Below are 16,724 nucleotides of genomic sequence, written 5' to 3'. Positions count from 1 at the left end.
GATTAAAATCTCTTGACATGGGAATAGATCAACAGTGTCTAAAAGGATCTTAACTTGTAGTTTCATGGTTTAAAAAACATAAATTGAGGTAAATTACTCTTTGTCATTGAAAAGGAGGATGGTTCCAAAATAAATCTAGACTGTTGATTTAAGCGCAAGGCTTCTAACATTTTCTATTACCCTAGTATAAGGTAACATTTTTAGTGCTATGTGAAAGTCTCTCTGTTTTTATTGGCTAACTCTATTCATTCTATTTTTTAAAATGACCAGTTCAATAAATTTACTTTGCATGGTTTACCAATATTTCCAAACCCAGCATTGAAAAGCCATCAGAACGATAGCAGGTCATGGGCCCTGAATGAAGCTGTCAACACGCATTAATAAACTGTGACAGTTGCCCAAAATCTTTCATTCTTGTGGTTTAAACATCAGATTGCATGTCAAAATGCACTGTTATCTTTGTTGAAACCAGCTCAGCTAGTATGACAGAAGTCAGAGTGAGAATAGATGTTCAGAAAAAAATCCAGTCTGGATCACTGAATCTCATGAACAGATGCAGCCACTCTCAGACAGATACTGGAAACAGTTTAATGTAACAAGCTCTCTTCACTTTGTACAAACCTGCCTAAAATATATTATCTTGAAAAAAAAGTATGTCAAATGCATTTATTCCTCTCCAGTACATATCTTTTAAATAAATTAAAATATTTTTTTCTCTCCTCTTTAAGATCTGTATAGATTTTGCCTTGTAACTGAGAAACAATCTTCTAATGTTCTTGTCCAAAACTACTGATATACAGAGATTGTTTTAAAATCAAAAGTCTCATATTCAGACAGATATTGTAGTGCTAAATGTATCTATTGTAACACTGACTTTCTATACTTTTCTGTTAGGTAGAAGAGCTTATCTGACTGCACATCAGAGTCCATAAAGCTAAACAGTTATGCAAGCATAACTGAATAGTGAAAGAATAATTCAAAGTCAAAATAGTAAGGTCACTGGGAAATATAGGCTTTTATAAAACCCTTTTATGGAGTCATCATTTTTTCTATAGATTTGTATAATTTGGCTTATATGGAAAAAAATAAAATTATTTTGCTTTTTAACAAAATGACATAGTTCAGGCTCTTTATGTTGCACATTTTCAAAGTCTATGGCAAACCTAAAGCTGTAATAATCCTTAATGGAAGAGTGGTGTGAAATCAAATAAAGATTAAATCAGAAGAGTTTTTATAAAAAAAATTACTCAAAAACTATGCATAGTAAATAGAACAGTTTGGAGGTTGTTTTTTGATCCAGGCTCTAGAGTTTTATCAAGAGGATAAATATTTTATTAAATTACAAATACAAAACAATGGTGAAAAAATTCTGTAGGATGCTTTCTATTATGATGCACATACATTATGGTAAACTAAGCTTTTGTTTGAACTGTCATAATTGCTGTGAAATATTTTAATTTTTTAGTTCTTTCTTCTTCTAGTCCTTGAACAATAAACTGCTTCTTCAAACAATAAATTTTTTGTACTCACCCCCTTTTCAATGCTCCCTGTTTGGCAAAGAGTACCTTCTGCTGCTGGAATGCTGTTGGTAACACAGCGATTACTTTTGCTGAGGCACCAGAGCTCTCTACACACTTCCTAGGAAAGAAGGCAGAAGCAAGTTGATCAGAAAAAAAGCCTAAAATTTCTTTCAGTCCTCATACACACATGTATAGAGAAATTTGTTATGAACAGAGACAATTAAGACAGGGTCTGGAGAGAGAAATCTAAAGATGGCTGTGATGGTAGCAATTTTAAAGCATTTATATTTTGCATAAAAATATTCTGCCAAAAAAAAAAATTATGGAAGCATCAAAACTAGACAATAATATGTTTTTCACACCTGCCATGCAAAAAATGTTTTATAAATGCTTTTTTTTCTTGATTTATGCTAAGACTAGGCTTAGTGTATTTTAGTGTTGTTATAGAAGTAGTCTTCAGATGTGCTGTAGAGTCTCCATAAAGGCTGCTATCTGCCTCAAAATTACCTGCCAAAAAGGATACCAATAATTTTGAGATATGAAAGAGCAACAATTACTTTTCTTTCTTTTATGTAAAAAGGAAGTTTTGGAGCTCAGACTAGCTGCATTTCTCTTCTGCAACACCTGTTAAAGCACTACATGTGCAGGTAGAACTAACTAACCTACATATTAAAATATTTCCTTTAGGCTTCTTTAGGCTTTTTAGATTTGCAGCTGCTCTTTCATAAATGATTTAGCCTATCCTATTTCCTATTTTAAACTAACTGAGATTTTCAAATCATCTTTTTGTTCCTACCACATTTTCTCATTTGGTTTTCCCATTTATTAATTTAAATTAAGCCATTTCTGCTGATATTGGAGATAAATTGTTAAAACTAGCAAAGAGTTGAAATTCGTTATGTGGGCATAATCTAAAATTGGGTGGACACTGTAAATCTTCACAGTTGCTTCAGTTGCCCCTGGATTCAGCTGTGTACACACAAAAGAATCAAAACATGATTGCTTTCACAGTAAATTACTTACATAATAATCTTTGCTGTATTACTTTGGGATCTGTGCAAGAGTTCACAACTTTCTTATACATATTTGATATTTTAAAGCATTTTTTAAAATTTGGAATAGAGCAAGATCTTTAAAATAATCTTATGATAATCCTTACTGTTTCATTTTATTTAACTTCTGCTTGAATTAATGCCCTTCAAAAAATCAATGTATAGATTCTGTAGTGCAACTTGAAAGAAAAAGGGAAAGGAAAAGACAGTGTGAATTAATTAGAGTTATTGCCCTCCACTCCAGGTTTCTCTAAAGTAATGAATCTGGCACCTATACACCCTATACAATGTGCTCTGCACATATCAAGAGCCCCAACTGTTATGTTTTACCCTGAGATTCATGTTTCTTTCATTGCACTGCATATAAAAATTGATTCATTTGTACATTACTCTCTAGCTGCTGCAGCAACAGTTTAACAATAGAATCTTTTCTTGAAAAATGCAAAATTATTTACGAAGTTTAAAATCAGCTGGCGCCATTCTTGCAGAGATGTTAGTACAGTGTATTTAGTTCCACAGCTGGCATAATCAAGGTATGTTCTCTATAAACCGTTTTTAAAAATAGACTTATAGGAATGGTTTGAAATCATATGGAATGAAAACTGATTGGTGATTTCTGGAGTTTCCATCCAATTTTTGAAAATTAGGCCTAAGTTAGTTGATCCTATTTAGTGTCTGGCACTATGAAAAGTTATAACTATTAAGCCTGTTTTGGGAGATATACTTGTAAAAGTCTACCTGTAGCCAATGAAGAACTTTTCAGATTTTTTTTTTCAACAAAGAAATGCAAGCAGTATAAATACTTACTTAACTTAAAATGCTGAACAAAATTTTTTTCTCACTCAGCTGAAACATTTTCAAATTAAGGTACACATAAATAAATTTACTAATTAAAATAAAACAGAGAAGTAGCAAAAAATACAAAGCTTCTTTAAAAATATAACTTGATTACAAATTTCACAGCAACTAAGGTGCTAAAATTCAACACTAAATCAGTTTCACATCTAAATCAACCATGAATCCAAACTTCAATACAATACAATTTTCAAAGTGAAAACCTAAAATGTATTCTTTTCAGACACAGTATGAGGTCCTCCTGTTATAATTCTGCCTTATTTACTTTGACCTTTAATTTACTTCCTTATTTTGTTGAACAAAATTGGTGTGATCTATTCACTCATGCTTTATGTGGTTTACATTGTCAAATTAAAAAGCATCAGACTGTGATAATTCTATTTGTGACTTTCTATTTATTTTAGATCTGAACAAGTTCAAGTGTCTAAGCTAACAGCTGCTCTGACTTCATGGAGTTTGCTCCAATGTTCTGAAAAGCAAAACATTCAATTGCACTAAGAAACAAAGATTTTGACCATTCCAATATGGACAAAAGGAAAAAAATCAGGACTGGATGTCAGTCTGGAGTTTTAAAATATCTATGTTTCAGATTGATTTGAATCCAAAAATCTGTGGTTTTGCTCAAGAGCTTACATGCAGAATCTCACTTCTGATATGCCTACACAAGTATACCTACTCTATGTTATCTTGTGAGTGGAAGTTATAATTAGTATGTTTTTGCCATTTGTCTCTAAAAATGAGAGCATTTCACAATTTCCTTTCAATAGGATTTTTTCTGTCTATCAGGCTTCTCTGGTGCATTAGACTCCTCTAATTCACTGATCTAATACCAGCCTGACATTTTAATTCAACGGTGTGAATTAATGAATACAGTCCAAAACTATTTTAGTAATTTGTCTGTTTGTAGGAAGATTACAAGTAGATCAACACACCTCCCTACTTCGCAAAATGAGAAAAATATTTATTCCTAAATTATTTTGAGAAGCAGTATGTCAAAACAAAATATTATTACAGACATAGTCTGATAGTCCTTTTTTCAGACCATAATTTCAACAGGAATTTACCTCAGTAAATCCCAAAAGACAAAATGATAGTAGTGTAAAATTACTATAAGCTTTATCATACTATTAATGTGTGAGCACAAACCTCTACTTAAATCAGAAGGAGTTCTGTTTGAGAAAGATATGCAATATCCTAAAATCAACAAAACATTTCCTCAAAGAAAAATTATTCAAAGCACCAAAAATTCACAAAAATAACACAATGTATCAATTTGTAGACATAATTTATATTAAACCCCAGTAATAAAAGGGCTTTTGCAATATCTTTTAAATATAGCCAGATCTAAGGTATTATTTGTTTTTCCCCAATGTACTGTATTTAAAAGAAAATATGTAATCTGAAGTATACTCTCTATCACCCTGTACATGAAAGCAAAAATAACATAAATAGTAATTTGAAAACAAACAAGATACCTAAAAAAAGCTTAAAAGTCTATCTGTGCTGCTATTTTATTAAATGAAAATAGAATTATACCAGTTACTCCTGTGGCTATGTCTTCTTTATTTTCAGCTGACCTTGGAAAGTTAAACATAGAAGTTCTGAAAAAGGTTCATAAAGCTTTCTCTTCTCCAGTTCAACCCCACAAGCCCTACAAACCTGCTGCTACTTTAGTTATCGACTGGAGCTATTTCCTTACTACCACCACTATCTGTAACATGCCTAACCAATACTTTCTAATAAGCCAGCCTTAAAAACATATGAGAAACTATCCCAAAAAAGTCAGGCCCAAAATCACTAATAGAAGGTATGCTGGTTTTTTTTCACCCTCTCACACACATGCATGAACACTCACCCACCCACCAATAGGTGACCCTTTTAGGGTAGTCTTTTCTTCCATGGAAAAGGATGAAGATAATGTATATTTTGCCAACATTATATTTGTTTGAATAATTTAATGAAACTAAGGGAAAGAATCATAATCTGAAAATTCATAAATGACTTTAAAGTCAGTCTCCAGATGTCTGGATATAGTAACTACTAACTTGCAAAGCAAACAAGGGAAAAGTTTCAAAAATCCAGGAAACATAAACTGAAGCTGAGGTCTTTCACAAGATCAAGACAAGATAGATGACAACCTGTAACGGTGTATCTTAGGGTTCCATGACTTCAGTTTGGAATTCGGGTGCTTGTATTTGCAGTAAATTAAACAAAGCTGAACCCATCTAGAGAAAAAAACACAGCAAATCAAATTACCTTCTTTTTGCCTAAGTATTATAAATGATGGAGCCTTTTTCTGTTGCATCATGCAGAGTTATATATAGGCATTTCAAATTATGTAACACCTAATCATACTATATTATAATCATAGTAAATTGTTACAATACAGCACAATGAAAACTCAGTAATATGAGCAAAGATCTAATTGCTGTGCTGTCCTTGTTTTTGAAACTCATGAAAACTTCCAAGAAATGTTAACAGTTCAGTCCATAAAATTAATTTTTTTTTAAAAATGGGAAATAAATTCACAAGGCATATTATATTATGATAATTGAGGAGGTTCTCCTTTTGTAGATGAAATTTTCATAAACCTAATTAGGTTTGTCTGTTACTTCAGCATGTTTAATTTATAATAGGCTGCACCTCTTGATGAGCATTTGCTAAAACAGGGAATAAAAATAATCATCTTGAATTGCAATTAAGACCTGAAAATTATCAACAGAGTATTTTCATGCTCATTGGTGAAATGAAGATGACAACTCAACTAGAATTAGAAGACCCAAATTAGTAAGTGAACTTCAGAAATTCACAAAATTTTGTTCAGATAAGCATCTGAAAGTTACCATTTTAGTCCTTCACTATTGAAAGAATGTGAAATAGCATACAAAACTTAAGTCCCACCTTTGGATTATGTTACCAACATTCTTTCATAAATCCGGGGTGCTTATGTGAACCTAAGGGAAACTAAAGGAACCCCTTACAAGGTCAATCATCTCCAAGTACCATTTTCCCTTTCAAACCCATGCATCCTATCCATTTTTATCCAAACAACATTCTGTTATCTGGAATCTCATTCATTATTACTTCTATAATCATCTAATGCACTTCTCCTGTTCTGATCACCAGCTTCTCCTTTCTTTACAGTATTCATAAGATGCAGGCACATTGGTGCTGACATCTGTGTTTCTAAGAGAGGGAAAGCAAAAACCAAAGACAAAAAGGAAGGGAGAAAGAGTGGGGTTTGGAGACTGGATAGTCCTAAGGAAGAAAAAAAGGGGACTGCAGAAACTTGTTCAAAATAGGATACAGAACTGCTTTAGGTTCAAAAAAGAGAGGAACTTCTGAGACTTCCCTTGGCCATACATGTCACGAACTTAAAAAAAGGAGGGAACAAAATTAATTTTAAAAAAAAAAAGTATATATGTGTGTGTGTGTGTGCGTGTGTATATAAAAGATAAATATGACAGAATATGATACCAGTATCTTCAATCCTCCCTTTGCTTACATATACTTTTAACACCACTTTGTGAGCAATGCAATATAAATCTATCTGATGAAACTAGATGCGCTCAGCTAAAAAACAAGTATAAGGCAACTTAGTTATGGTATAATATATGAAGTTAGGGTCAAAAAAGGCACTTTACAGTAAGTTATTATTATGCCCAAGACCAACTAAATGCATTATCCTAGGCATAGTATCAACAATATCAACAGTAAGGGAACAAAAGGAAAAGAGTTCCTTTGGTGAAAAAATACAACAGTGGCTTCTCTGCCTTTCCTTGTGAAAGACCACCGGCTTCCAGAATTTGCTTCTGCTTCTACCTTCCCATAAAAACCCTACATCAATCTCAATACTGAGCTCTTCATTTAACGGGAGTAAACCACTTCCATACTTCATGAGAAAAGTGACAGTTTAATTTATGAACATTAAAATCCGTATCACCCAATTACAAGGGTCAATTACAATTCAGGTTTCTTGCCCTAGTTGGAAGTATTGTAGAACTATAGGTATATAGTAACATGTTTACTCTCCTGGATTTTAAAGTCAGCTGACCAATGCTTGTGGAAAAGCAAAAAAAAACCCCAAATAATTGTAAGCTACTATCTATGAAACCCTGCTGCTAGCAGCCAGCAGCTTCACAGATTGTAAAATGCAACACTGCAATACCAACCATATGTATAAAGTATTAACTGCTTTTAAAATGTCTGAGGTTTTAGCCTCTGTCCTAAAAAATATAGGGACCAGCTCTAAAGCAAAGCATTATTTTGAACCACAAAATCAGTAAGTTACCTTCAGGCATTTTCCAGGTACTATTTAAACTCATAAAGCAGAGGAATTAAACCTCAGGACAGCAATTCATTCCTGAGTTAATACAGAGACAGCCAACGGTTACTAGACAGATGCTCAAAGGATAAGGAGATCAGAAGTCAATTGAAAGGTCCCCCTTACAATCACCTAAACCAAAAAAGCAATAGTAGGTTCTGAACTATCAGTGGAACTAAAACATCAAAGAGCAAAGAATTGAGATGCGTCTGACAATCAGTAGAAGGAAATCCACACTGCATCATCCTAGAAGATGTAGGATATCAAGCAGTTACATAACTGAAGAGGAGCTACCACTCTTTCTAACAACCTCAAAAATTTCCACTGTGAATCCAGTAAGTTACCTGGTGCAATTTCCACCATTTGAATTTGGCTGACCGTAAGTCATAACTTTAACATTCTCTTGTGAAACTATACTCTAAATGAAATATTTTAAATAGCTTGAGACATTGCCTTTTACTTTTTTATTCAAAATACCCATTTCTTCACCTAAATTCTGTAAAATTTTCCCTGTATCAGAAGACATATAGCATAGTATATAGATTAGCATAGTGTAGTATAGTATAGTATGGTACAGTATAGTATAGTGTAAAGAACAATGCACATGTGACACTAGAAGGATCACTGTCTCCTTGTTAAAATATAGCTTTATTTGTCCAGCTCAAACATCAGCTTGACTTCTTGTCTCATTTAATGTGTTAAACAACTCAGAGAAATCTGACCAATAACTGCAACACTTTTGCTAGAAGGGTTCTGTCCAAATGTAACTAAACAGTTTAATTCCAAGTAGCCCTCAAAGTGGCACCAAAACTACTGAAAAGCTCCTTTTTATGCTATATTATCCCCTTATCAGTAAACAAACACACACAGAAGCAGAATCTTGAAGTCCCTTTAGTAATTGAGTTCTGATGCTTTAATTGGTCAAATACCTCTCCATGTATTTAACTCCACATTCCTACGTAAGAACAGCAAGAACTTTAACTGCAAAAAATTCATTGCAGAATTAGGACAGGATCTGTAATTTAAAGCAACAGTTTAAATTAACATCCAGAGGGAGCAGATGAGGAAATATGGGAGAAAAGGCAAATAACACAGATTAACATTTAAGCTACATGGTTGAAAGAGATCCTTTTTCTAAAGGTTAGAAGATTATGGCAGAATTCCTAAGCAGAAAGAATGTGAAGATTTTAAAATTTATTTTAAAAACACCAGTTATATCAGCAGGTTCATTACAGGCCACAGCAGATTTTCTGCCTACATGTATTTTGATTTCAGAGTTCTGTTTCTCTTGTCATGGCTTGCCACTAAAAATCAGTAAAGAACATGAGCAAGAGAAAAATTCAAGCAATTTTCTCTGAGACTTGGAATTTATTTCAAGTCACAAAACTCCCTGGTGGAAAACCTGCTCTACACATTTTTTTTTTTTTACTAGATGCTTCAAATAAAAAGGGCTAAAAGAAATGATTGAAAGAAGCTCTAGTGTATGAGCTACATTCACTATAATTAGGTGGTTTTTGCTATGTTTTTCCGTCATAGTTGCACATGTCTGTTCAAAAGAGATCCATGAACTAGTAATGGCATCTTCTTTGAATAGTACATTGAAAAGAAATATCTGAAGCACTGACTGTTTACTTTTGATAATAAAAGAGTTGACTATTTGATTTAGCTTGTCCTGGGATTTAGATCTAGTTTCACTCTTCAGTCCTGAAACCCTTTCACGTATAAATAAATCTTTTCAAAGTAGGTTATTTTCATCTGCACTACTATCTCCCAAAGGCTGTTTCCCCCCTTCTTCAAATTTATCACTTCAAATCTCTAAGATAATGATGATCATGGACACATTTGCACAGCATTATGGTCATGGCAGATATATTTTAAAATATATACTATTTAAAATGCATATTATTTCTTAGAATGGATATTACCAGACTTCAACAATAACTTGTTTATTAATATATGTAGTTTGAATCCTATGATAAAAAATAAGGTGGTTATTTTCTGAGACACTGGGAAGTTATGTTCACATTGATGGCACACTGATGTAACACCTCACCCTAGACCAATTCAGTAGGCATGCTAATACAGACATAGCTTCACTTCATGAAGACATTGCCTCAACTAAGTGTCAACGTCTTTTCCGTAACTCTAAAAGATTCCCAAAAATAAACTTTTTAAAAAAAGAAACCAGAAGGCAAAAAGCAAAGATAACCTACATATCTTCATTACTTCCAATAATTTCTGGTTTAGAAACTGGTGTAAGAAAGAAAATGTCCTGTGCAGCATGATCATCACAACAACGGTTACACAGCTTAACAGTGTTTAAAAAATCTACATATATGTGGAAAAGCTAGGTTTTGCACATTATGAACTTTCCAGTTTAATTTAAAATGCAGTATGTCTCCAAAGACTGGGCTATAAATCATAGATTAAATACCTGCAGATTTCCCTAGTCTGCAAAAAAAAACCGATTGTGGTAAAAATTTGTAAGAAAAAAGAAAAATAAAAAATGGTATGACTTAGATGAAGAGACAGGAAATAGGGCCATTAAAAACAGTGATGGGAAGTGAGAACCTAAAGAGGAACAATAAAGGCCAAGAGAGGCCTGATGAGGAATCCGAAGACTCAGAGCTAGTTAGCCAGCTACACAGTTCTTAGATCCTTTCCAAAATGCAATCTGCCAAAGAGGCATCCCAAGAATAATACTGTACTTATCAACCCAGAGATATTAAAAATGGAATTTCTTGTTTTATTTCATTATTTTATCTGAATAATCTAAAAGTTTAAAATTATTAAATCAAGAAGTTCAAAATTATTGAAACTATTTACTTTTAAACCATAAGATATATTCTCAATGTTTACTTAATGTGGTCTCAGCTGAGTATTTCATAACAAGCATCGCAAAATGCATCTTTTAACTGCATACTTTTGGCTGGGAGATTTAAAGTAAATATTTGTAACACAATGACCTACATGTGAAGGTTTTTATTTCTACTGTAAATTTATTTACTTTAATTATTGCACACTGGTACTTGCAGCCAAATATTTGCTAGTACTTTGCTACTCAGTATTCTATCCAGCTATTAACTTCATGTTTGTCTGTTCCCAGAACCATAATTCATCTTTCAAAACAGATATCTGAATAATGTGAGATGCAATGGACTCAATGCCAGGGGAAAAACAAACAAACAAACAAACAAGGAAATAAAATCAGATCTGATAAATCAATACAAGTACAAAAGAAACTTCAAAATGTAGTTTTATATTGAAAGGTTATAGCCAACAAAACAGATTTTATGTTTCAAGACTAATACAACATAAACCTGACCTCAATTAACTGAAATCAGGGAAAATCCTGTATTACACTTTACAAGGATTGGGCTCGAGTGTTCTGGGCTCTTTTTTTCCCTACAATTAAAGAACAGCTTACCCGGCTCATCGTTACCCACATTTAGTGTACAGCACACACAAAGGGCTCAAGCAAAAGTTGCAGCATAAGGATTAAAATTAACCCTTTGCTTACAAATGATGGCACCAGACATGCTATTGGAAATCTGCAACCCGCTACTACAACTAACTAAAGATTTATGCTGTAAAGGAATATACACAAATGACTAAGCAGAACACTCAGCATAAGGATTAAGACTTCTTACCCCATATTTACATTGGCGGGATGTTGCTCCATACTGGAAGCGACACTGTTCATCAGCATCATACACCTGACCTGGGGCCACAGCTGGATAAAGAAAGTCACGCTTGGGAGGCTCATTATCAAGGCAAGTACCACGGCCCGAACTGTTCAACATAAAGGACCAAATCAATTAGGAATTCTACTGACTGCAAATCACAGTAATGATATCATGTATCTAGTTCTTACTTTTAACAGTGCTGGGTGTGAAACAAATATGATTTCAATAAACAGACAGTAAGAAGGTACACCCATATTAACAAGAGAAAATATTTAAAGGGAATTAGGAAATTAAAATAATTTTTCATTATTGTTCTTTAAAAAAAAGCTTATTTTAGATGGTGAAATAATTTTATATGTTATCCTTTTTAAAAGTGTGATAATTTCTGAGCCACACAAGACTGATTTTCATTTTTTGCTTTAGGATTCCTATTTGTTTTCGCTGAAGAGCAGCTACATTTAGTCAGAGAATGAAAAATAAACAAATTAAGCAAATCCATGAAATTCAGTTTACAATTTGAAATGACCCTTCTGATCCTTCAAACAGCTAAGTATAATCTTATAGATAGAAGCAGCTCAACTGGTTTATGCAAAACTAAAACATATTCGAGTTTCAACATGACAAAATGTTTATTGGATCAGGACTTTAGCATGCAAACTTTTCATCCATTTGAGTGAAGAAAATGGTTACAGAGGTAAAAATTCAGCAGGAACTTCAAATTTACCTAGAATGAGTGAAAAAAAAATTTATGGGTCCAAGATCTTTTTTATTGGATTACTATTTAGTCCTAAAAAATTCATGTTGGAACCAAAAGAATCATCTTTGCAAACTTCAATATTTTCTTCTTTTTATATTCACTGTTTTGTTCAGTGGTTGATGGTTTTTTTCCAAAATATGCCCATATTCAACCACAATATTTTAGTGTATTGGAATAAATAACAAAGAAAGCCAAAACCAGACTGAGTTCTGTTTAGAAAACTTTGTATTTTGCTAAATACAATTATTCAGTTTTATTGGGTCAGTGTGCATAAAAGAGGACAGATGCTTTTTTACTTTCATTTCACATGTGAATAAGTGAGGATTTTCAAAGAATTCTTATGGCAACACTTAAAATTTTTTTCCGACATTCCTACCAATTTTGCCAGCACTTATGTTCTGTTTTTTTCCAAATCTTTTCCATGCACCTTGCCAAAGGAACGTAATTTCAGAAGTGAATGTTCTACACTGTTTTTTGGAGATCTCCAATTTTCTATACTTTTCATCTGCAGATAAAAAAAGAGCAAAAACGTCCTTTAACTACACATTTTATGTTCTCATTTTAACTCTATTTTGATCAAGTCTTCAAAATACTGCAAAAGATCCTTTGGAAAAATGAAAAAAACAAATCTCTGCCAACAAGTTCAGAAGGTGGCAAATAGCAACTAATACAAGAACCAGGTAAATACTGAAAAAATACAGTATTTGATGACAAATTTCAAGGAATTTTCTGTGATTCACCTGCATGCATGCATACACACCACACCCAGGCATCCACTCAGCTGAAATCTACTTTTAAAATAACAACTGTGTGGTTCTGGCATTTAAAAAATTGTGTACTTTCCCCTCTATCTCATGTAATTACTGCAAGTATATATATTTTCTAGCAGCAGAGGTTAGGAAAATATCCTTCAATCTTTTCAAATATTTCAGTGCTGTATTTTGCGTGTATGAGGAGTGCATGTTAATTCCAGTATTAAAAGAACTGACATATAAGCTGATTTTTCTGCAGTGTCTGGACTAAACTGCAGATAGAATCTTTCCTTAAACAAACAGTGAGAAGTTTAGCATTTGGCACCAGCTTGAGCTAGTATTGCTGTATGATGGGAACATTTCCATAGATTCCAATATTGCAGAGTTTACAAGATTACTGTTAACTGTGATCTTGTAAACAGATGACCAAGGGGCCGTCAGCATTTAAAAAACTTCATTACCTTCAGTGACTTCTCTCCACAGCCACATGTACCCCTGCCCAAATTAAATTACAGAACCCATTCTAAATCTTAAAATTTGCTAAATTAAAGTTTATACCTACTCTTTAAGACATAAAATGTCAGAAAAGCATGTCAAAAATGCATGTACTGAATACAAAATATGACTCTTCTGCTCTAATTACCAGATTTGCACTATAATGAAAAATTATTGTAGTAATTAAGTGAAAAAATTACTACTGAGAAATCATTCTCTTACTAGCTACATTATATCACAATCTCTAGACTGAAAATTTATCTGTGTCTTCCCTTCTGCTTCTGTTCTATTATTTATCTTAAGCAGTTGAGCAAAACTGACCCCTGATACTGATTGTGGGAACTGAAGTATCCTGGAAAAGAAATGGCATGATCTTTATAAACACATTAATAAAACCAGAGACTTTTCATTGGTAACAAAAGGTCTGACCAAATCTGTGCAAAGGATGAATAAAGGCTGAGGACCATTTAACCTTTCCAGAAAATTTTACAGGACTTGGGAATGGTCCAATACTCTTGTATGTCCCTGTTCTCTCTTTCTTTGTTCCATCAGAGCAAAACCCAGATACTTGAGAAAAAAATTTATGCTAAATCTAGGGGAATGAACCAAAAGGGTCCAAGAAGATTAATGATTTTGGAGAACTTTATAAACAGAGATCTAATAGTTATTATCAGTCAGGCATATAAAAGTGTAGATGTGAAAAAGGATAGGAAAGAATGCCCCAAATACCTTCATATCCACAATTTTAGAAAATTTCTACTCACAATTGCTTTTGTGCTTTTATCTTATATTGGAAGCATGTGCACCAAGTCAAAAAAGCTATAGGATATCCCTGCAGAGCACTAGCATTTTTGAACATGGGATGGATAAATCTTTAATGTCTGCAACAGAAACAAGATGATCTCGAACTGACCATTACATTCTATTACTCTACAAGGTACTACTAGTACTCAAAGATTTTCTCATTTTTCTAGCTTTAGGTTAATTTTGTGAAGTTTTATGAGACATACTGGGGCTTGTTTCAATTATAAAATAGCTAAGCTTGATGTCATTTCAGCCCAGTATTCCAGTGCAGTGTCTCCAGAGATAATTTTAAAACACTCTACAATAAAAATTAAACTATTTTTTGTATTTCAATATCACAGGACAGTAAATTACTCTTCTCTTTGAAAAGATAACAAGGATACTAGAACATTCTAGGAAAGCTTAAAATTTTAGACTGGTATCACTGCTAACTGCTTAACCAAATTAACAACAACCAGAGATAAAATGTTTATAAAGCTTTACAGACTGAACAACACAAAACTCAGGATCACCACCCCAGCACAGATACCATAGCTGTATCCAAGACCAATAAAGAGAAAAAGCAAAAACCACAGATGTAGATCTCTCAGAGTTTATGTTCCTATTACAGTATGTATTCCCTAATATCCTTACTTACACAGTATACCCCAACTCCCTCAATGGCTGAAGAAAACATCCCAGAATGTTGCCTCTGAAAATTGGTTTTAAATATCACGCAATGGCCTCATTCATAATAATGATGTGGACTATAATGCGAGTGACACTTAATGATCACAAATTAAATGTATTATAAATATTTGTGAATATCTGTTACAGCTAAACAATCATACACATAAATACATTGTTAGAATATATTTTATTTAATTGATACCAAATTAGCCATAAAATATGAAAAAAACAATAGTAAAAATTATTAACTAAAAACATAGAGCATTTTTAAATATACATACCATTAATTATTTACATACCAATACATCTGGCTCCTAACAGAACTCTTACTTCATATTTATAAGTAAAAACTGACTTTTTAAAAGCACCAGGTTATAGCTCTGCACAAAAAGTTACAGAAGCTGCTTTACTTGACAGTAATGGGTGAACTCTGCACATTGCTCAGTAGTCTACAGATCTAAGCATAAATATTTTTAGAATCTAGACATAAGTAACAGAACTGTGTTTTGGATTTGGTGTGCTTAAAATTAAAATGAAGCCAAGTGCAATTACTAAGTAAAAACTTACTTGAGTGTTAGGGAAATTCAGCTTTACCGCTCACTCTCCTGATAAAATCTACTTCTTTCCATTCTTTTATGCCAAGGTTATGCCAAGGGCCTGTCTTAATATTATTTCATACAAAAGATTTTGTAATTTTGCACAGTCTTTCTATCACACACTTTTCCTTTTGCTTGGAGGTAGTAATTTGCTGCTTCTATAATGCATACTATCCCCCACACTTCCCCGTGTTCCAAAGTGTTATTTCATTCATTGGGATAATTATCCATCATCCATACCAAGAAAAAATCTTTTGGTTCATCTATCAAAACCATCCTCCTACCAAAATCTGGTTTTAAGAGTTCAGGAGGTACTAAAGTATAAAATACTGGACCGATCATTTAATTTCATCAGCTCTTCTACAAATAAGTTAATGGAAATCTGCTGCTGATTCTGCCCTTTACAATTTCATTATATTTAAATAAATCAAAAGGTAGACAAAGAGTAATACTTGCCAAGTCAACACTCAAGCCAATTGCCATCCCATAATTACAGAAACTTCCAGATCTTTTTTTCAGCTAAGTAGCCTTTTAAGTAAAACATAGGACTTTCAAAATTTCAGAAATCTATAGCAAATGAGGGTGCATGTTTTTTTAATTACATGTTACCAAAAAAATAATTTAAATTTTAGTATAATTTAAAGAAAATAAGCAAATTATAATCCAAAGTGAATGTCAACATATAACACTGACTGCAAATTTTCTCCACTGATTTGTAAAAAGAGATATTAAATTTTTATATGACTGATGTGATTTTATCTTTCCAAACTCGTCTTGGTTTATACTTTTTTTCAGAAGTTACTTTACAGTTCTGAAGTATGAGAGAATTGGCCAGTGTGCCACAGATACTATATAAGGCATATATAGATGTATCCTATATTTACCTTGCATATCCACTTGTATATTTAAGATTCTTGGGCAGATGATATCTGGACCAGAACACTGAATGATTTTTTTTTCCCCCTATGTTGTCTGCATGGGCTTGCTTGGACCAAGATAGATAGGCTTCCTGCCAGGGTTAGAAAGTTGTAGTCTAAGATCTAAATTGTGCTGTATGGCAATCATAGAGTGTCTCCAAGAATTTTCTGAGATAGATCTTACTAAAATAATTTAAGATTCTTGGTTCTCCTCCATCTTTAAAATACAATCCTGCCTTTGAAAGACAGATCTGGCCATCTTGCTTCTTTTAACTCCTCTCCTGTTACTGACAAGAA

General features: G+C 33.0%; 1 protein-coding gene across 3 annotated transcripts in view; it reads right to left on the bottom strand.

The window, feature by feature from the left end:
* The window catches only part of ADAMTS6 (ADAM metallopeptidase with thrombospondin type 1 motif 6), a 140,937-nt gene that overhangs the window by 48,578 nt on the left and 75,635 nt on the right, over positions 1-16,724 (bottom strand). For all 3 annotated transcript variants that reach the window (XM_079330496.1, XM_079330497.1, XM_079330498.1), the window contains 2 exons: positions 11,402-11,543; positions 1,531-1,638 (listed from right to left, as the gene is read on the bottom strand). In XM_079330496.1, coding sequence (XP_079186622.1) covers positions 1,531-1,638; positions 11,402-11,543 — 250 coding nt within the window. The remainder of the gene's footprint in view (positions 1-1,530; positions 1,639-11,401; positions 11,544-16,724) is intronic.

Source organism: Erithacus rubecula, assembly GCF_903797595.1.
Source record: "Erithacus rubecula genome assembly, chromosome: Z".
NCBI classification, from domain to species: Eukaryota; Metazoa; Chordata; class Aves; order Passeriformes; family Muscicapidae; genus Erithacus; species Erithacus rubecula.
This window is presented reverse-complemented; position numbering and strand designations above follow the sequence as displayed.